General features: G+C 43.1%; 1 protein-coding gene across 1 annotated transcript in view; it reads left to right on the top strand.

Annotated features, from left to right (window-relative positions):
• Positions 1-2,123: 2,123 nt before the first annotated feature.
• Positions 2,124-22,527, top strand: part of LOC116683126 (protocadherin-16-like) — a 113,777-nt gene continuing 93,373 nt past the window's right edge. Inside the window, 2 exon segments of the mRNA XM_032509823.1 lie at positions 2,124-2,381; positions 8,953-10,770. Coding sequence (XP_032365714.1) covers positions 8,971-10,770 — 1,800 coding nt within the window. The 5' untranslated portion in view covers positions 2,124-2,381; positions 8,953-8,970.

Here is a 22,527-nt window from a genome sequence, read left to right as displayed (position 1 = left end):
AGTGATGAAAACACTGTGGTGCGATTCCGATTTAATAAAAATATAATCAGACCCACATACCAGCTGGTACACAGTCTCCAGTTGTTTTAATTATGACAGCATAGCTGTCATAATTAACATGCTCTACATGCGACCTGTTTCTGATTTTAATCAACAACACACTGGAGATGATCCGTGATCTGATCAGATTTAGTCTCTCTGACTTCTAAACGTCTCTATCAGCCTCAACTTGTGTTCTGGACAGAATAAGTCTTTAAATCAGACAAATAGCAATTAAAATCACTCTGATTCAAAAACAATAAAAAGTTTATATAAAACGTCATCATGTTGTAAACCAATCAGGTGTTAAATCAGCTGAGAAGCCGGCGTTTCCCAGCATGCTCTGGGGCCGCCTGGGTCCGCCTGGCTCTTGCAGTCGGTGAAAAGCAACTGTGCCCCCTGGTCTCAGACCTGCGCCCCCTGGTCTCAGACCTGCGCCCCCTGGTCTCAGACCTGTGCCCCCTGGTCTCAGACCTGCGGCCGCCTGGTCTCAGACCTGCGCCCCCTGGTCTCAGACCTGCGGCCGCCTGGTCTCAGACCTGCGCCCCCTGGTTTCAGACCTGCGCCCCCTGGTCTCAGACCTGTGCCCCCTGGTCTCAGACCTGTGGCCGCCTGGTCTCAGACCTGCGCCCCCTGGTCTCAGACCTGCGGCCGCCTGGTCTCAGACCTGCGCCCCCTGGTCTCAGACCTGCGGCCGCCTGGTCTCAGACCTGCGCCCCCTGGTCTCAGACCTGCGCCCCCTGGTCTCAGACCTGCGGCCGCCTGGTCTCAGACCTGCGCCCCCTGGTCTCAGACCTGCGGCCGCCTTGCTCTCGTGAGATTTCCGTTGCCTACGTGTGCATGACGTCAGAGCAAGTTGGGATCAAGTTGGACACAAATCTACCCAGCATGCAACAGGTGCCGATTGCCGGTGATCGATTCTGCGCAGACCTGGATCATCTCAAACGAGCCTAGAGTTATCAAGCTGATGGGATCTTACCGAGCTACTGAGCATGTGCAGCTCCCAACAAAGATAGGATAGAAGGGAGATGTCTCACTCTGTAGCTATAGTAAGATGTCTCACTCTGGAGCTAAAACTAGTGAGATGTCTCACTCTGGAGCTAAAACATAGACCTAAACACACAGGGTGAAAACAGGATCTGCAGCAATGTGTAGTACAACAACAATATGATGTTTTTTGAAAATGAAACCATGGAAACCTCTTCTTCAAAATACAATCATGAACCTGAAAATGAGCAGAATATGAGCACTTTAAGTGTTAATGATCTTACATTTTCACTCCTGCTACAAGAAGTTGATTTTGCCATTTTACTTGGAAAAATGTGTGAATTTGTGCTTTCCTCTCACCACAGTGACAAATTGTGATCCTTAAATCCACCTTAATCTCATATTCATGTCAAAGTGAGTCTGTTGCTTTATTCTTTAGTAGGTATTCTAAAAGAATCACTATGTATATATTAAATTCACCAACATCCTCTCAAAAGGAAAAATATTTTTTTTAACCATTAAACAAATTCATTTATCATTATGCAATGTATAAAGCGAGCTACAGCTAAAGTAATTGTCCTATTGCAGACAGAGAAGACTTGAGCATCTTAATATTTGAAAAACATAAAATGTACAGTACATATAGTGAATGTTTTGCCGGATGAAATCTGTGATGCTTTACATTCTTCTCCCAGTTTAAAGCCACAGACATGTGTTGGCATATTGCGACAGCACACTTATCCAAACCGTCGCACAATATCGAGACTTTCAGACTTATTACAATATTTCAGATTATTCAAACCTGTGTTGCAGCATTGTCAAAAACCATGTGGAGCACTGCAAGTCATGTTAGTGATTTACACTTCCCTTTTGCATAGGATGGGGGCACCAAAGTTCAGCAATAACCTGGCGTGCCTTTGCAGCCCGTGTGCTCCTTGTGGCAGACAGCAGCCAGCAGCCCAGCAGCAGGAGGAGCAGCAGCAGCAGGAGGAGCAGGAGCAGGAGGAGCAGGAGGAGCAGGAGGTTGCACTTCGTCACGTGTTGAAGAAATCAGACGTCCAGCCCCACATTGTTTGCTTCCAGTCAGCGTGCTGCAGCAGTGGCTCTGCCACCACACACAGACACACACACACACACACAGACACATCGAGAAGTTGATCTACCAGAAGAGGACGACAGGGAAGTTTTACAAGGCACAAGTTTAACTTGACAACTTGATTTTTTTCCCGCTGGGAAGGAATCGGAAAAGGATGCAAGAACTGAAAAGGATGTAACGTTGATTTGGAACTTCATAAGGGAATACTGAGAAGAATCTGGCGTGCGTCTCTAAAAACACAGCAGAGCAACAGCTGAATGTGAGTAACCTTCACATCCCAGCATGTCCCCGATCTGCTGAGGACCATCAGTGCCTTTCACCCACTTTTCTTTCACTTGTTTAATGTTTAACGCTGAGCCCTGTCTGCGGCGCCTGGACACTTTCTAGTGGAACGATACCACAGAGGAGACACAACGATGTTGACTACTTGTCTTCTTGCGGTCTAGCTCTTTAATGCTCAGACTTATGTATAATAGTAATAATAATAATAATAGTCAGGGTCATATAATCAAAGTCATGTCGTTCCTTTAGTGTTGTAACATCGCCTGTTTAATTTTAAAAGACTCATTATTTTTAAAAATCTGTTACAAAGTTGATTTGAAATGTTCTTTAACGTTCATGTATGAATCAGCCCTGACTTTTTGTAAGGAGCCTAACGCACAGACAAGCTCAGCGAGCGCGCACACTTTGAGCATCCAACTATTGTAAGTGCACGTCAGGTCGCAGTTTTTTGTCCTGTGAGACATTCCTCTCAGACTGGTCAACTATGGAGTGATTTCATTGTCCTCGCTGCTGCTCCAGCGGAATCGTTCATTACCCACACGTTGGCACGGTGATTGGGCTCATTGACCGTGAATAGGTGTTCGGTTCCCTCAATTAATGAATTAATCTATCCCCCCCCTGGGTCCATCGCCGCGCACTACAGTTGTGAGTGTGATGGTTGCCATGGTGCAGCTGCGTAATTGTGCAGTTTTTGTTTTTTGTTTTACTTAAGCCACAAAAAGGAGTGCAGGGCAGTGGACAGGCTCCTCCTTTCTTATTTTCTTATTTTTTTTCTTAGCTGCCCGTCTACTAATTATGCCTTCTTATCATAGTAACATGATGCTAAGTGACCAGACCCTAGTATTGACACCACATCATTTTATTTTATTTTTCTACTTTTTTAAATGCAATTGTCAGTGGTTTTCACCCATCCACCCTATATATCCAATTATCCATCAATATGCTTAGTTTGTGGGCTATTCTAATGTATTAATGACAGTTGCCATCAGTGATCTCCTGTCTAGAGCTTTATTCAAAGGTCTGTCATTTTTAAGACTGTATTGAGTTATGAGATACAACTCACAGATAAATCAAACAGAAAAAAGAACGCTGATGGTTAAAACCACCACAATGTGGACCTCCACAGCTTTTCTAACATTCCAAGGATTATGTCATAAACCCTTGATGCAGTGCATGAAGTAATCATTTTACTAGTATTGTCTTTGTAGCTTGCATATGCTGTTGATGAAGCTAGTGTTCCAGACTCCTAGAAGTAATGAAAAAGTATATGTTTCTCCCAGGACGGCCACACCAACACCACCCAGAGAGTTTCTTGTTGCTGCCTTACTTTTCTGAAAATGGTCTTGTTGCAGTCACTGCGGTTAGACTCATCTCTTTGCAGTGTCGTCATCAGAAAAATAAGCCAAGTGTACATCAACCAGGGTGTCGTGCCAGAAGGCTGTCATCTCTGGAGTTTGTTTTTCCATTTGTGACCAGACTCTGTCACCCTAAAATAAATAATCTGTACCGAAGCTGAATGCAGGGAAACCCTGGCATGTTTAAATCCCACCTGTGTTGAAATTATAATGGGACTGTCCACATATGAGGGGTGAACTTAGATTTAGTAATGTCCAAACTCTCCTTGCACCTCTCCTACTGTAACCCAATGGACATGTGTTTTTAATGATGCAACCACTAGCACCCCCAACACAATATCAGATGGTCTCCTCTTCAAAGACATAAGGTATGTGTTTTTTAAAATCCGGAACATCTTACACAAACAGCTGAAGCAACCCATGCTGGTCTTGCTGTGGGAAAGAGATGATCCTTCTAGTCACGGACCCTCAGAAACCTTGAGCTCATCATGAAAAAAAAGCCGGTGTGTTTTCCCAATACAATGCTTGTTATGGCCAGGAAGTGCATGTGTATCTGAGGCTTGTGATGGCTTTCCCTGGCCTTCTTACATGCCGAGGGACTGACGTTTCAAAGACTAATGCAGGGCACAGAAACACTGCACTTGTGAGAGCCAATCGTCTGGCAACCATTCAGGGCTTTTTACTTTGCTTTGTGTGAAGCCTGTCATCCTCAGGTCCAGTCAATCAGGAGGTCTGTCTGTGGTTTCCATTATGGCTCCATTGAGCCGCAAGCTGCCTGGCATGTTCTCCAAACCCCAGACGCTTTCTCTGAGTTAACTGGAATCATGACAGGGAATTAGGAGCTCATTTTACATAGTCTGTCACCATTGTTGTCCCTCCTGGGCTGTTGGTGGTGAAAATGGTTTGGTTGTGGTAATTAAAGTAGTGCGGCTGAAATATTGCACTTGGAATTTGTTTCTGATGAAATGCGTTTCAATTTAATTTTTATTTTATACTCTTTAATGATCCACTATGGGGAAATAACAATTTACACTCTGTTGTTTTTATACACTACACACAGGCCTGAACTACACACACATGAGCTAGCAGCCATCCACTATCATTAAAACCCTGGGGACACATCCACAGTCAGCCCCCAGCCAGCTAGCAGCCATCCACTATCATTAAAACCCTGGGGACACATCCACAGTCAGCCCCCAGCCAGCTAGGAACCATCCACTATCATTACAACCCTGGGGACACATCCACAGTCAGACCCCAGCCAGCTAGCAACCATCCACTATCAGTACAGCCCCGGGGACACATCCACAGTCAGACCCCAGCCAGCTAGCAACCATCCACTATCATTACAGCCCCGGGGACACATCCACAGTCAGACCCCAGCCAGCTAGCAGCCATCCACTATCAGTACAGCCCCGGGGACACATCCACAGTCAGACCCCAGCCAGCTAGCAACCATCCACTATCATTACAACCCTGGGGACACATCCACAGTCAGACCCCAGCCAGCTAGCAACCATCCACTATCATTACAACCCTGGGGACACATCCACAGTCAGACCCCAGCCAGCTAGCAACCATCCACTATCATTACAACCCTGGGGACACATCCACAGTCAGACCCCAGCCAGCTAGCATCCATCCACTATCATTACAACCCTGGGGACACATCCACAGTCAGCCCCCAGCCAGCTAGCAACCATCCACTATCATTACAACCCTGGGGACACATCCACAGTCAGCCCCCAGCCAGCTAGCAGCCATCCACTATCATTACAGCCCCGGGGACACATCCACAGTCAGACCCCAGCCAGCTAGCAACCATCCACTATCATTACAACCCTGGGGACATATCCACAGTCAGACCCCAGCCAGCTAGCAGCCATCCACTATCAGTACAACCCTGGGGACACATCCACAGTCAGACCCCAGCCAGCTAGCAGCCATCCACTATCATTACAACCCTGGGGACACATCCACAGTCAGCCCCCAGCCAGCTAGCAGCCATCCACTATCATTATAACCCTGGGGACACATCCACAGTCAGCCCCCAGCCAGCTAGCAGCCATCCACTATCATTATAACCCTGGGGACACATCCACAGTCACTGAGTACTTAGTGTCGTGATTTTGGTTTTATTTTCCCTATTGTTACAGCCCTACAAGATACTATGTCAGATAATGTATGATTCCAGTATAAGATATTAGATCAAGATAAGTATTTGATGATTATTCAATATCCCCAAGATTAGTCCTCTCACATGAAATGAAATGACTTGGCCAGTTTTACCTGTGGCAAATCTACTTTATTATTTTTTATAATGTTTAATAGTATATTTTTCTCTATATGGTTAAATGTCGTCATATTTGTATTTTATAAAAGAGGTTTGGCATCCTTCTGTGTAATGTAGGTATTGACTCATAGAGGGATGCAGCCATGTTTGCTCAGATGTATTGTCTATTGTATGTTTGGCCAAACCAAAGGACTGCTTGTCTTGGTCTTCTAGTGAAAGCGAGAAAAATGGTACTGCTCAGTACAGTGAAAAATAAACAAGCCAATTCATATTCAGCTATCATGAAAAATGAATATTTGACACATTTTGCCAAACACCATCTAGCCCACAGTGGAGAGGTAGAAATGTAGCCCTGACGTGCCCAGCATTCACTGCTGCCAGGGATTCTGATGCTGATTCCTGTCATGCTGCTAAAGTTTCTAGAATGATATCGACTGTATTAAACAGAGGTTTTATTCTGCATGTAAATCCCAGAAACCTTGGATTTGATTGGTTGACTTGGTTAAGAGGTTTCAAAGCACATTGGGTCAATGCTATAGTTATTGCTAACAAAGATGTGCATGCCATGTTACACATGACGGTTTTAGAAAAAAATAATAATAAGGAAAACATCTGAATCCAAGCTACAATGGGATTGGCTTACTAAATGCAACAGCTTTCAACAATCAGCAGCTATTTTGAAATGCTTTTTTCCCCCAGATAGCTTTCCCTGAAGCTCTACACATGAATAGGTTGTTACCTTTTATGTGCTGATTGCTAACTGGCCACTAACCTTTAGACAAAAAACTCTCAGTGATGGAGGCCTGGGGGGTGGGTGACCACAGTATTTGTCATATATTTGGTGCACGTCTTAGCTTTAAAATGTCTTTTCCCTGATGCTGAATCTTTTACAACCATATGTCCTTCTTAGCATTGTGCAATTAGGCTACCCGACTGTGTCTGCTATATCCATCAGGCTGTTCTGCTCTGCAGAGGTCCTCCACTGTAGCTCAACCAGAGAGTTTACTATTTCAGTTGTGGCATTTGGACAAAGATTCTGGCCTTGAAAAGCTATCCTTTTGTTCTTTAGAGAAAGCTTTGTAAAAGTGCATCCCCAGTGTTGCAGTAAAGTAAATCAATACTGAGACTTTAAAGTTCAAGTGCTGTCAAGATTTTCAGGGTGTAATGGATGTGCTTATGTTTTGACCAAGAACAGCACTCACAAAGCAACTCAAAGGATGGTATGTAATGGTGAATTTGCAGTGCTTGCCTTTAAGGTGCTGTCATTAACAATTGTTGTAATCTTTGTGAAAGTAATGTGAATTACAAATGAATGTAGCAAATTGATCCAGAGTTTAATTTTTATTTCTAAACTGTTAATCTTAAGCTATTAACAAAGTCTTGAGCTAGTAAAACAGAAAGTATTTGGCACTGATTCATTTTCATTTAGTATTTCAAAACAAGTAAAGCTCAGAGGTTTCTGACTACTCACGCTAAGTTGAATTCAAACCAATGTATGACGTTAAAGTTAGCCTCTTCAGTGTTGTGGGCTTCAAATCACGGCAGACTGAAATTAGCCCCGGGATCTTGTGTGCTCATGGCCAACTTCCAGCAGCCCTCAATTACAATGCTGCAGAGCCAGAAAAAGGGAGAGAGGTAGACTGCGTGGAGCCCTTCAACTCCGCTGTACTGTCACTCAAACACACTGTCACCACTATAGCTGAGACAGATCGCCATGCTGCGTTCATGCACACATGGGAGGCATTTAGTTCCCACACACACACACGCACACGCACACACACACACACACACACGGATAAACATGGATACCCACGGATACACACAGATACACACGGATACACAGATGTTTTGTGAATGTTTCCGTGCAGGTATCAGTAAAACCACTGGGGGGAGCCTCAAAGAGCTTTATCTAGACACTTAGTGTAATTCCTCAAAATGTAATACATTATAATGTGCTAAAAGTGCTTCTGTATTCCCATAGAATTAAGGCTAGATTTCCTTCTTAAACAAGTCAAAGTTATGAATTACAGTTTAGACAGAACAACAGACACTTGGAAGCTACTCTCTTCATTTAATGAAAAGGACACTATTATTTCCTTTGTGCCAGACCCATGGGGGTTTTGGATTATTCTGCAGATGGTGACAGTCTTGTTGAATAATTTCCATTGTGTCTTTCAGTCTCTATTGCAAGTCCTGTGCAGCTGTGTGGGTCCATTGCCTGTGTGTGCCTATTGTTTATGCAAGGAATTTGAACATCCTTGCTACTTTGAAATGTCAATATTTAAATAGTTCCCCCCCCCCCTTAACACCTGATTATTGAATTTGATCCTCAGAAGAATTGAAAGATAGATATGTTTGCTTGGGGAGAGTTAAATATTGTAAATGGTTCTTGGATCAGTGTTTCAAAGCTGCTCTCTCCATGAGAGCTAAATGTGGTAGCAGCACACATACATAAAAAATCCAGGACTTACACAAGAGGGTAGTGCTATGGTGAACACTGGGCAATATTCCTGCATAGTTTTAATTAGAGTTGAATTAGAGTTGAATAACCACAGCCAAAAACTCCCTGTCTGAGGGTTAGGGTATGCTGTGGCCTGTGGCTTTGATGTTTCTTTAGCAAAGGAGAGCTTTCTGGTATGTAGGAGGAACAAGGTGTTGACTTATTAGGTGAATAAAGAAGTGTAGGAAAATACTATGTGCAGGGTGTATTGTATGTGCTGTGGTTGGGAACAGAGCCAATAAAACATATGGGAAAGTGTTTTCAGGCGTATACTTATTTTTGTTTAACTAACTTACTCTGTAATTCGACAGAGAAATAAAACACCTTTTCTTAGTTTCTGCTGTTGTCAGGTTTTGACATTTTTGACATTGCTCAGCTTTTCCTCTTTGTGTGTCCCTAGGTTTGAAAAGGAGCCAAAATGAAGACAGCTGCCAAGGGTTTTGGGAAGTCTGTAATGGACCCTTCACACCGTGAGGGCTGGTGGAACAGTAGGATAGTGCTAATGATGTATGTGGCCTTGGAACTTGTAATAGTCCATTCACCCGCAGTCTTGGGGACCCTTGAGCTACAGCTAGACGAGGAACAGCCAGCAGGCACAATTGTTGGTGACATCAGTGTGGGACTTCCTCTTGGCATCACAGCATCCCTGTACTTCATCTCCGACCATGAGGGCACAGGTGTGGGTAGTGATTTAGACATAGATGAGAGCACAGGCATTATTAAAACCGCCAAAGTTCTGGACAGGGAACTAAGGGACAGATACAACTTCATTGCAGTCACCATGACCGGTGTGACCGTGGAGGTGACCATCAAAGTGAACGACATAAATGACCACCCCCCAACGTTCCCGAGAAAACGAGTCACATTTAAAATCCCTGAGCAGACAGCCATCGGCACCAGGTTTCCTCTTGAGCCAGCTGTTGATGCTGATAAAGGCCAGTTTACAACGCAGGGTTACCTTATCAAGGATGGAAATGTTGGCCAGGCATTCACCTTAGAGACCAGGAGGGGAAGCAACGAGTTTCTCTATCTGGACTTGGTAATCAGTGCCATTCTAGACAGGGAGAAAAGATCCACCTATACTTTATCTCTAGAGGCATTTGATGGTGGTTCCCCCAAAAGGACTGATCAGATGACATTAGATATTACTGTACAAGACAATAATGACAACGCTCCTGTTTTCAACCAGAGCCGCTACCATGCCATAATATCTGAGAACCTTCAACCGGGAAGCAACATCCTGCAGGTGTTTGCCACAGACGCTGATGAAGGAGACAATGGATTGGTGCTGTATGAAATCAACAGGAGACAGAGTGACCCAGACCACTACTTTGTCATTGACTCTCGCACCGGCATCATCACGCTCAACAAGCCGCTGGACTTTGAGATGAGGAGAGTTCACGAACTGGTGGTCCAGGCGCAAGACAACGCAACCCAACCAGAGGTGACCAATGCCTTTGTCACCATCCATGTCAGAGACTACAATGACAACCAGCCCACCATGACCATCATCTTTCTCAGTGAAGATGGATCTCCCAGAATCTCAGAGGGTGCACAGCCAGGCCAGTACGTAGCCAGGATCTCAGTTACTGACCCTGACTATGGCGAGTACGCCAACGTCAATGTGTCACTAGAGGGAGGAGATGGAAAGTTTGCCTTGACCACAAAGGATAGCATCATTTATCTTATCTGTGTGGACCAGATTCTGGACCGGGAGGAGAGAGACGCATACGAGCTGAGGGTGATGGCAACAGACTCAGGCACTCCTCCTCTAAGGGCAGAGTCCTCCTTCGTCATCCAGGTGGTTGACATCAATGACAACCCTCCTCTGTTTGATCAGACAGTGTACAGGCAGGTGATCCCTGAAGTGGTATTTCCAGGGAGCTTCGTGTTACAGGTCACAGCTAGAGACAAAGACCAAGGACCCAATGGGGACATTAACTACAGCATCCTGCAAGACAAAGGTGCTTACTCTGACTGGTTCAGTATAGAGTCTGTAACAGGGATTATCACCACTCTCTCCCAGCTAGATTATGAAAAGAATCCCAATCCCAGTATAACTGTGGTGGCCACTGATGGAGGGAAACCACCCATGTCCTCCACTGCTGTGGTAGACATTGTGCTTCAGGATATAAATGACAATAAGCCAGTTTTTGAGAGAAACTTCTACAATGTGTCCATCAAGGAGAACACAGATCCAGGAACCTGCATTCTTGTGGTAGGACATTTTTACTTGGTGATTTATTTCATTACAAGTTTTTGAATTGATCGATTTTGTAAACACACTCCCACACTTAACACTGAGCTCCATCAAGAGCCTGGACTCAAGCTGGGGGCAGTTGTGAAGAGCATAACAAATGGAAATTTAATAGATGAATAGAGGAATTTGTCAGACTTTGTTGATTCTTATCATTCCTCTATGAAAAGGAATTTTTTAAGTGGTAAAGCTGTTTAAATTTGACTGCCTTAGTGAAGATTTACCTGCAATTTTAGGCCAAGATGATCTCCTTTTTGTCTGTCCTTCTCTTCACCTCTCAAAAGGTTTCCAGGGAAACACAGGCAGGGTAAAGTCCTCTGTCAGCACAGGCACAAAGGGGGTTTTCACATATTCACAGGCAGAGACAAATTCAGGGCTTTATCCCAAGAAATAGATGTCACTTCACTTTCAAAAGGCACCTTAATTAGGCTAGTTGACCGTGAGAAAAAATGGCTATAGATGACAAGATGAATTAAAGTTCAGACAAATAACTGCACGCTCAGTGATACCAGTCTTGTGTAATTAAAACATATAGTTTTCTTAAGTAGTTTTTGGCGAACATATTAAAAAGACAGCAATTACAAAAACAGAGCTCATGAGTTATTTAAATCAGTGAAGTGATTCCTCAAGTTAGAAAGCCTTTTTACTCTTTTTTTCTACAAGTATAGACTTTCATACAAATTCTTTTTCAGTGTCTGCAGTATTGCATGGATCAAGGAGTGCAGTCCAGACAGAAGGCCTAGCAGACGGGCTCTTGGCCCAGGGTTTGGCCTTGGGAGAGGGAGGGGTGAAGGGAGACGCAGGCCTTACCGCGACTCCTGGCTCGAATGCAGAAATAGAAGCTATGAGGGTTTCTTGTGGGAGGTCCCTTAATTATAAATCACAGGGACCACAAGGATAAGGAGAAAGGGGAAAGTACTGAAATTGATTATGGAATTTGGAAACCGAACCAAAGAATAATTAAAAATGGTATGTTTTGGAGAACTGAAAAGCTCAATGTGGGTCGAAGTTCATGTTCTATGAAAATATAACTAAAATATAATTTTTTGTTGTTTTTAAACTAAAGGTTAGAGTTTTGTCTTTCTTTGGAGGCACTGCCTCCAAAAGCATTACTACCTGCTCTCAAACAACTCTAAGTATGACATGTTTGATCATTGGCCTCAAATGGTCCAAGTATGAAGTATTTCTTTAAAGCCACTGCTCTCAGGCCTGGATGCTGCAGCCGTGTGTTTGGCGTGCCATGTGAGAACAGATTGCTCTTACTCAGGGTGCCAGCTCTCCATCCAAACATCTCAGCAAGAAATCTTTTTTCTCGGCTGATAAAATTCCTAATCTTCTCGTTTTCCACACGCAATTCTATCCAAAAAACTTAAGCCTATTAACATCAATCAGTCTAGTAATTCAGTATGCAAGACCTACTGCACAGAAAATACGTTTAATACATTTTTTTATAAATAGGAAAGAAAAACATGAAATTAGATTTAAAAAACATGAGCTGAATTGTGGAATGTATTATTAGTTCTTAATAATTCTATTTACCATTATATGTTTTCAAACTGTGTCCAATTTTACAAGTTTTCTGGATATAGAAGCCAAATATAATGGTTACACCACAGATCTGATGCCATAAAGGAACCACAATACCAAAATAGCTTGCTATACTATTTGCCTACATCTATTTGATCCATTTATAGGCCAAATTACGTTCTCTTGCACCATTTTACATCTCGGTTTTACACTGTGGATTGCAAGCATGCATTCACATAAGAGGTACAGTATTATGTTACTCTGCCACTGTATGCTTTATTACAAATGGTTGAAATCTTATCAGAATTATAGGAAAGGGAAAATCATTACTTCATATATATACTTTTGATTCCTGACATGGAGGAAGAAGAGTAATAGAAGATGTTATTAGGCATAATGAGGCACATCAACCAGCCTTAATTTCTCCAAATTCAGTAGAGCAAAGCTTGGGTATCTTGGCTTCGGTAGTTGTTTGCTATTCACTCTCCTATGTGTTATTTTACTTTTGAATCTTTCCAAGAATTTTTGTCAGAATCTTGTATAGGGGATAATTTACACCTCATGATTGTGGTTTTTGGTTGGTGGAGTGTGTCTCTGCGAAGAATTGTCCCTCTGTCAGGGGGTCGTTCTGGCTCCAGTAGAAAGGCGAGACGGGGTCTCAGGGCAGCTGAGGGGGAAATGAGTCCTGACAAGCGCTGGCATGAGTGGCGGAAGGTGACACGAGCAGGGGGGCTTCCTCGTCTGTCTGTTGGTCTGTCCCTCTCCATATTCTTATCGGATCTCACTTCATTTCTCATTAGCTGGGTGTAAGGATAGGCTGGCCTCCTCCTTGTTCATGACAGAATGTCATTGCTGCAGCCCCCTTAGCAACATGAGACGAACTGTGATTGCTGCAAGTGAAGGCGAAAACCCTTTTTTGCCAATTTTCTTTCTCAAAGCAGCAAAAACAAACTTTTTGCATCTATCAGTTCCTTTGCCACCCAAATTGCTTCCTGTCTCAGTGATGTTTTGGCAACTTGTTGACTAAACACATCACTTCCCTTGAAAAAATATTGGCGAAATTGTATAGGATTGTTGTGCTTTGGCTCGGATTTCTGGTGTACAGCAACACTAAGCCTGCTAGTTTTCAGTTTAGATAACTACAGATGCAAAGGCTTTTTTATTGGTGCCACTCAAATATTCATTATTTCACTGAATTCTTTAAAGGCAGCTTAGTTGAAAGAGATACCCCAGTGAAGTAGCACTCAGAATCACTTCTCCGTTCCTACCTAGATAAAAGCAACCAGTCTATGGGGAATAAAAATATACCTATAAATGCCCTGTAGAGAAAGTATGAAAGATTACATGAATGTATTTCTTTCACGCTATTCCCTTAGTCTCCATACTCTTTTTGTACTATAGTGACCAGCTACTACTGACCACCAGGCCGGTGCTAATAACAATAATAAGAATAATAACAATGATTCCAATACTTAGACTCAGGCTGTCTTGATGAAAAATGAAGTGTGCATTGTAATAAATGCCCCAATGTATGATAATGCTCTCTGCAGGACAATTTGGATGAAGACCGGGTCTTTACTATTTAAATTCAGGAGTTGCTTTTGTTCAAGCTTCCTCATTGGACTTTGGAATTTCTGCCCTGCATTGCTGAAGTACACTACCGTTCAAAGGTTTGGGGTCACCCAAACAATTTTGTGTTTTCCTGAAAAGTCACACTCATTCACCACTATACGTTGTGAAATGAATAGAAAATAGAGTCAAGACATTGACAAGGTTAGAAATATTTGTATTTGAAATAAGATTTTTTACATCAAACTTTGCTTTCGTCAAAGAATCCTCCATTTGCAGCAATTCCAGCATTGCAGACCTTTGGCATTCTAGCTGTTAATTTGTTGAGGTAATCTGGAGAAATGTCCCCCCACGCTTCCAGAAGCAGCTCCCACCAGCGTGATTGGTTGGATGGGCACTTCTTGGTACCATACGGTCAAGCTGCTCCCACAACAGCTCAATGGGGTTCAGGTCTGGGGACTGCGCTGGCCACTCCATTACCGATAGAATACCAGCTGCCTGCTTCTGCTCTAAATAGTTCTTGCACAATTTGGAGGTTTGTTTAGGGTCATTGTCCTGTTGTAGGATGAAATTGGCTCCAATCAAGCGCTGTCCACTGGGTATGGCATGGTGTTGCAAAATGGAGTGATAGCCTTCCTTATTCAGAATCCCTTTTACCCTGTACAAATCTCCCACCTTACTAGCACCAAAGCAACCCCCGACCATCATATTACCTCCACCATGCTTAACAGATGGAGTCAGCCATTCTTCCAGCATCTTTTCATTTGTTCTGCGTCTCACAAACGTTCTTCTTTGTGATCCAAACACCTCAAACTTGGATTCATCCGTCCACAACACTTTTTTTCCAGTCTTCCTCTGTCCAATGTCTGTGTTCTTTTGCCCATCTTAATCTTTTTCTTTTATTGGCCAGTCTCAGATATGGCTTTTTCTTTGCCACTCTGCCCTGAAGCCCAGGATCCCGCAGCCGCCTCTTCACTGTAGATGTTGACGCTGGTGTTTTGCGGGTACTATTTAATGAAGATGCCAGTTGGGGACCTGTGAGGCGTCTGGTTCTCAAACTAGAGACTCTAATGTACTTATGTCTTGCTCAGTTGTGCAACGCGGCCTCCCACTTCTTTTTCTACTCTGGTTAGAGCCTGTTTGTGCTGTCCTCTGAAGGGACTAGTACACACCGTTGTAGAAAATCTTCAATTTCTCAGCAATGTCTCGCATGGAATAGCCTTCATTTCTAAGGACAAGAATAGACTGTCGAGTTTCAGATGAAAGTTCTCTTTTTCTGGCCATTTGGAGCGTTTAATTGACCCCACAAATGTGATGCTCCAGAAACTCAATCTGCTCAAAGGAAGGTCAGTTTGGAGCTTCTGTAACGACCTAAACTGTTTTCAGATGTGTGAACATGATTGCACAAGGGTTTTCTAATCATCAATTAGCCTTCTGAGCCAATGAGCAAACACATTGTACCATTAGAACACTGGAGTGATAGTTGCTGGAAATGGGCCTCTATACACCTATGGAGATATTGCACCAACAACCAGACATTTGCAGCTAGAATAGTCATTTACCACATTAGCAATGTAGAGAGTGGATTTCTTCAACGTTAAGACCAGTTTAAAGTTATCTTCATTGAAAAGTACAGTGCTTTTCCTTCAAAAATAAGGACATTTCAATGTGACCCCAAACTTTTGAATGGTAGTGTACATCTTGCTTTTTAAAAACTGTGCCATTTATTCTTCTGTGTTCAAGGACACCTACTTTACATTCCCTGTAGAATAGACTCATGCCTTCATATCCAAAATTGTCAAATGATAGTTAGAAAGTTACATAGGATTTCAACCAGAATTTTGGTTGTCATCACATTACTATTTTGTCGTGCTCCTTCACTCTGTGTAGTGCTTTAAAATAGCTACACTTTGCTTTCACCTATAGTAAAGTTCTGCCAAACCACCAGATAAAATGCAATAATCTGGTGACTGAAAGCAACACCTGAGTGTTCTACACTCACTCTACATCACCTCCATTTCTCTGTAACTTTGCTAACTTCTCAAGTAAAGCTTTTCCAGAGTACCCATAGTGATTAGTGAAATTGCCAGTTTCAGAGTGGTTATTTGATACACAAAGCATGTCATCAATTCTCACCAGACATTTTTCTGGGGATGGTATATGTCAAACGAAACGTTCACTTGTCGTTGTCTGGCTTGTCTCCCCATTAGATTGGTTTAGCTTGAGGCGAGCTGATTCTGCTTTTGGTCTCCTCTGTTTCTTTTTCTTCCTGCTAACTACCATGCGTCGCTGTGGCTCTGCGGTATAACAGTATTTTGAGGGAATAGTAAAATTGCAGGAAACTGGATGTGCTACTTAATGTTTTTGCAAATGTAATACTTCCTTGAACACTTACTCCTGGGCCTAGCAGGGGCACTAAAGCGAACATGAACACTGATGTGCATCTGGATGGAGTGTGGGTGTTCAGGTCAAAGTTTCTGTGCTTGAGACAGCTAAGCGCATTTTATTGTGTTCCGACGTCCATCAGCACATCTACCGCTTCTCTCTTTCCACCAGCACAGGAAGAGGAGAAGGTTGTGGTAAAACCTTAAATGTTACATGGTTGAATACAGAAGCTGGAAGGAAATAGTCTTTGTTAGTGAAAAACTGAAGCTGTGGGTGTTTAAACACCCCACTGTGAAACAGAATAGAAGGACCACTGTAGTGCTTATACTGTGCTCCTTTTAGAACTTTTGTTCTTGAATGGATAATGTTCGAAGAATTCTGTAAGCACATCACAAAATATTTCCCAAAGCCCAAGTGGCTTCTTAAATTGCTTTGTTGTCCAACAAAAATCCCAAACCCCAAAGATATTACATTGGAATGATACAGAATAGAGAAAAGCACATTTTAAAAGCTGGAACCAGAGAACGTTTGGCATTTTGTTTGATAAATGACTTAAAGGGTGTTTCACTTATCAATATGAAGCCTGGCTAATTGAATTGTTTCAGCAGTAGTATGTCTGATAGCAGTTTGCTTTTGGATAATGTTTTTTTTGTAATTATTAACCAAATACCATAGGTTTTAGACAAATAATTCCTATTTTTGTACTTGCTCAAGCTTTTGAAATATATAAGATTGTCGCTGTGTCATCAGAATTTGTTGTTGGTAGCTGTCTGTTATGTGCATGCTGAGTGGTAAAGCAAGCAGTGTTTAAACTATAAAGGGTCAATACAGACTGTGATGTCTGCTGGAGGGGTTTCCTGCCCACATCTGGCAAGGAAGATGGGTTTATATGGCTTTCTCAAGGGACAAGACATTTAATTTGTACCGTCTGTCTGCTGGACTGTCTGCTGTAGGTGAGGCAGAACTCTCAACACTGCTGCTAAGCTTCTATGAAAGGGAGTGAGAGGGGGGGTGAAGAAGGAAAACAGCCGAGAGTCTCCAGAGTGACAGTCAGCCTCTGGCAGCTGTGACAGAGCTCCAACTCAGCAGCTGGATCCAGCTGTTGATCCCTCCTCTGACTCTGAAGGGTGGGATCTCCTTCACTTTTCCTGTCTCTTTGTCTTTGTTTGTCTCTCTTTACTCTTTCTCCTTGTCTGTCCAGACTTCTTATCACTTTCCACTTCCCTTTCCCACACTGCGGTGTCCCCTCTGTGATCCAATTACGCATCTTTACTTCCCCTTGTTTCCCTCCGGAGTGGTGACATGTTGATTGGAGCAGGTGAGAGCAGCACATCTGCCTGTTTGGAGACCCTCAGGCCTCCCTGAAGTGATGCAAACACACTGCCTTGTGGGTCCCGGTCAGACCAGGCTCAGGCTTATCCAATTTCATGATGCAACAAAAAATGGGTGTAAATTACTAACAGACTGAAGTCAGTCTGCAGGTGTATGTGCTTTCACAGTCATGTTGTGACAGTGTTGCTTTCAGGCGCAAGAGGAGCAATTTTGTCTGACCTTTGCAAATAGAGACAATTATACACTTTGCCTCCCTCCTCCTTTGAGATGACTAAATGGTAAAGGGGGAGTAGAGCAAGAGGCTCACTTTGATGAGGGCTGCCGGCCTTCTGTTCTCACTGCCCGTGGTCCCCCATGACATGTGCAAGGCAGTTGGCACCGCTAACCAAGCTGGGCATCAGAAAGCATCATCTGCTCGTGAATTTAATTCTATTCCAAAGCAAATCGGTGCTAAATCATCCATCCAGTCCCCTGCTGTCCATCAGAAGCCGCCAGACTGGAAACCAGATGCTGAGTGACAGCTTGCCAGGTAACAAAAATCAGTAACCAGGAAACTCGGTCGCAAACTCAATGTGATGATGAAGTGCAGGTATTGTAACGGTGGAGAGTCGCCAGCATTCATGACCAAACTGCCTCTTCCTAGAAAAGTATCCACTATATATACACAGGCCTAAAATATCTTAACCACTGAGCAAATTGTCTCCATATCCAGAACTTGACTGTTGCAAAGAATGCATCGCTTAAGTGTGCCAGCAACCTCAGCCCCCTCCCCCTGTCTTGCTCCAGCCATACTTCTGCACAGACTGCCAGTTGAAATAACGATTGAAAAGAATGTTACCGAGCCCAACAAGCTCATGGAAAGAGTGGAGCTTTCAGTGACAGGGTGTGTGGTCAGATCCTGGTATTTCTGCTCTCAATTAGATCAATTTCTTTTTAGGCCTGTGCAGGTGGCTGAGTGTAGGGGTCAGTCAATACCTCAGCTCGTCTTCCCGTCCGTGAATAGTTGAAGGGGGGGGGGGGGGGTAGTGTTTCAGGAAAGAAGTGGTAAAATGGAGAAGAAAAGCAAAATACAAACAAGGCCAGATGCAAAAAATTCCAAAGCCAAGTGTATCTCTCTGTGTGGTCAGGAAAATGTGGAACCTACGCTGACACTGCAGGAGCAGGAGGTTCGCCTGTTAACTGTAATGATGCTACGAAAGCTCTCCGCTCCTGTGTGGACCAAATTAGTGCTTGGGGTTTGGTATTGAACAAGAACAGCCCCCACCCCTACACACACACACACACACACACACACACACACACACACACACACACACACACACACACACTTTAAAAATCCCCCCTACTTATGTATTTACTCATCAGTTATCAGTTTTTATATTTGAACAAATATATTGCCAGAATTTTATTCAGCCAAAGTTTTTTTTCTTCTTCTTCTTTTTTAAGCCAACTTTGTGCATTTTTCATGTGAGAAGTAAAAAAAAAGTGTTTTCCTTTTAATAACATAGTTATAGTCCTCAAAAAGTATTGGTATTGATACAGTATTTATATATTGTATTTTCAAACAATACCCAGCTGATTAATGCATTAGCTGATCATCAGAAAACATATCAACAGCAATTCATTATTTATGGTAGTCATTTATCAAGCAAAAATGCATTTTCTGGTACTTGTATCTGGCTCTGTTAAGTGAGTGAGTCTTTTTTACAATCTTTGTAAGACGGAGAAAAAGATAGCAAGAGGGAGCGAGCGACAAACCACACTGAGGAGGAGATTTGTGGGAAGAGATGCTCTGCTTTTACACTGCGGTTACCCAACGTTGTCTGTCTTGGCTTCAGACAGAGAAGCACCCTGGCCTGCTCCAACCAGACTCCCAGTCTGTGTGTCCTGATGCTCCATGGTGGTCCACCCTCACACTGCTAGTGGCATATCTTGAAGCCTGCCACATCTACCAGAAACGCTCCTCTTGTTATAAGGGAGGACATCTGTTGTGCCTTACCTATTCTAAGGTAAAGCATTCACCCTGTAGATTAGTTGTAATAAGGAGACAACTGCTTGGCTTACTGCTGCCTGATTTGCAGATTCATAGGGAACTAATTACTACAGGGTTGCAAACCATAAGGCTAATTTGGTCGGGAGCAGCAGAGTTTATGTTGAGAGTGATGTGCTTTTCTTTTAACAGGCGTGTTGAAAGGTCAAGTCTTTGTTTAGGATGTTGTGTATGGCCTGGGGCTGTGGGGAGCCCAGAGGAGGCATGGGGAGCAGTGAGACTCTCTGCTGTAATTAGGCTAAGCTGGTATGCAGGAGTGCAGGACTCAAGATGTGTGATGTGGTATCAGAAAAGGCAAACAAAAAAGCCAGGTGTGTGTGTGTGTGTCTGTGTGTGTGTGTGTGTGTGTGTGTGTGTGTCTGTGTGTGTCTGTGTGTGTCTGTGAGTCTGTGTGTCTGTGTGTCTGTGTGTGTCGTGTCTTGGTGTAGACAAGGTTTTAGGGTGGAGGAAATTCTCCAATCATTGCCCTGGGTTCCTCCCAGATTGCTTCACAAATGCATGAGATCTAAAGCAGCAAAAAAGGAGACTTAGGAGCAGGGTAATTTATGAAGCCTACATGGTTTTGGATGCTCATGGCAAACTAAAATGATGCACATCAGTGCTCTACACCATCTTTCCATTCCAGGAAATGTTGCAGGCTGGACATGCAGCCAATCTGGTCCAATCAGGGCAGAACCAAATTGAATTGGAGCACCTTGGAATGTGAAGTACTGATCTCACATTTTTGTGTTATACAGTAACTGTGAGTGGCTTACTGCGCACATCATAAAGTGGCTTTCTTTCAGGCAAGGCTGATCACACTCATAGAATGTATAAAAAAATACTTCATGGTTAAGTTCCCATAAAAAGTACGTATGTCTGCAACAGCCTCGCTAAGTCAACTCACCACTCAAATTGATGCAGACATGGAGCCGGTCAGTGCAGCAGCAAGGATAGTGGAGAAAGCAGTTGTTAAACAAGCCGATTCATCATTGCCAGGCCTAAGGCATCCAGACATCTGGTTTCAGAAGCCGTCTCCAGTGTCTTGGTAGAGCATCCCTGGAAATTATGCATAATATTATATCAGAACTCTGATGCAACTACAAATGCATCAAATCCCAGTTGCATTTCTCTCATGTGCTACAGAGTACTACATCATCTCCTCTGGATCCATCTGCCATTGTTTTTACAACCACGTTAACCTTATTATTCCCCCGTTCTCTCAGTACTGCTCCAGTAACGGAAAGCTCTCAGGGGTTTGTTGTTTGCGTGGGGCTTGAGTATGACCTTACTTTTGCATGTAATTATACTGCAGAGGTCTGTGGGGGTGTGCAGATGTAAATGAATTTGGTTTGATCCCTGCAGAGAACTAAAGAGTCACCTGCTGTCAATTTTTACTATCAACAACTTATTACTTACAGGACCTGATTAGCCCAGACAGTGGATATGGTGATTCTTGTAGCAATTTGCCTTTTTCTATGTGAAGTCACGGCATGTTGGAATAACACTAGCTCATTCAAAGATCCGCCTTGGATTTGGTTAGTCTTTTTCAACTCTTTAGTAATTCAGGAAAAGTCAACAAATAGCTATTTGATTGTTTGGTTTCCTTCCTGCGTCCCATTCACAGTTTTCGAATACTCCCACAGTCTTCTACTACTGGTCACTGTAATAGCAGTCCCAAGACACATTGATTTATTGTCCGTTTCTTATTATTCATGTAACCCCTGGACTCTTGTATACCGCTGAATATGTCCGTGTAACACACAGAGCATCTCTGTTCTATTCAGACTTCAATGGCAACGTGTCTCTGTGATATGATAATGCCTGACCCTGGATAAATAAATAAAACAGCCTCTCACAGCTATCTCTCTCAAGCATACAGTACAAACACATGATGTATGTAACTGTGAGTCCATCTACAAAGGATTGAATGAGTCTTCCCGCGGGCTTTCTATACCATGCTAGAATGGCTTGAAACAAGGTAACCAAGGTTACAGAGTCCATGGTAGAACTTCAGACATTACCACAAAGTCATGAAATACATGACATACATTTTCAGAAAACACCATATATTTGTCGTACTGCCTCACGGCTGAAGCTCCTCTTTTCACCCTGTGTGTAGCTCTCTGTTTTAGCTACAGAGTGAGACATCTCACTTCTGTCACACATGCAGTACAGCACTACAAGCCAGTCAGAAGAGGAGTATAAGGGCATGAGCATTATAACGTGTTACATAGTGACGCATGTTCGTCCTGGAAGTAAAGGCTCGACCACAACAGAGCTGTTTGGTGTAGTTTGTGAACAGTGTTTTCTGTTAAAGATGGTAGGTCCCTCTGGGGGGGGGGGGGGGGGGGGGGGGGGGGGGGACTATGGGCTTTTTCACTTTGTAAATCTATTACATGCACAAGAAAGATACATAACACAATGAAGGAAAGGGAAAAAGCCAAAATCATAATATGAGCACTTTAAGCGTACTTAGGTTTTGAGGGAGGGGAGAGAATTACTCAAGTCATATTTTCACTGGCATTTTTCCAGTCCCACTTGGTGTGGTCACACTATCAATCACAGGCCTGTTGGTATAATATCTTGACAATCTTAGTCTCTTGACAGATTGATCAGATTGACAGATTGATTTAGAACACTGTGAATGCAGGACGCAGGCAGTTTCATCATAACAAGTCTATCTATCTATCTATCTATCTATCTATCTATCTATCTATCTATCTATCTATCTATCTATATATATATATATATATATATATATATATATCTCAAAAGCTTTCATTAAAATACATACTGTTTTCAATGCAGGGCAAGCCATTGAGTGAGGTTTAAAGTTGATTTTGACAACTGAAATGTCTCTTGGGCTAAATCCA

This window comes from Etheostoma spectabile, chromosome 3 (assembly GCF_008692095.1).
Source record: "Etheostoma spectabile isolate EspeVRDwgs_2016 chromosome 3, UIUC_Espe_1.0, whole genome shotgun sequence".
In the NCBI taxonomy this organism is placed as follows: Eukaryota; Metazoa; Chordata; class Actinopteri; order Perciformes; family Percidae; genus Etheostoma; species Etheostoma spectabile.
Note: the sequence above shows the minus strand (reverse complement) of the source record. Positions and strands in the feature narration are given on the sequence as shown.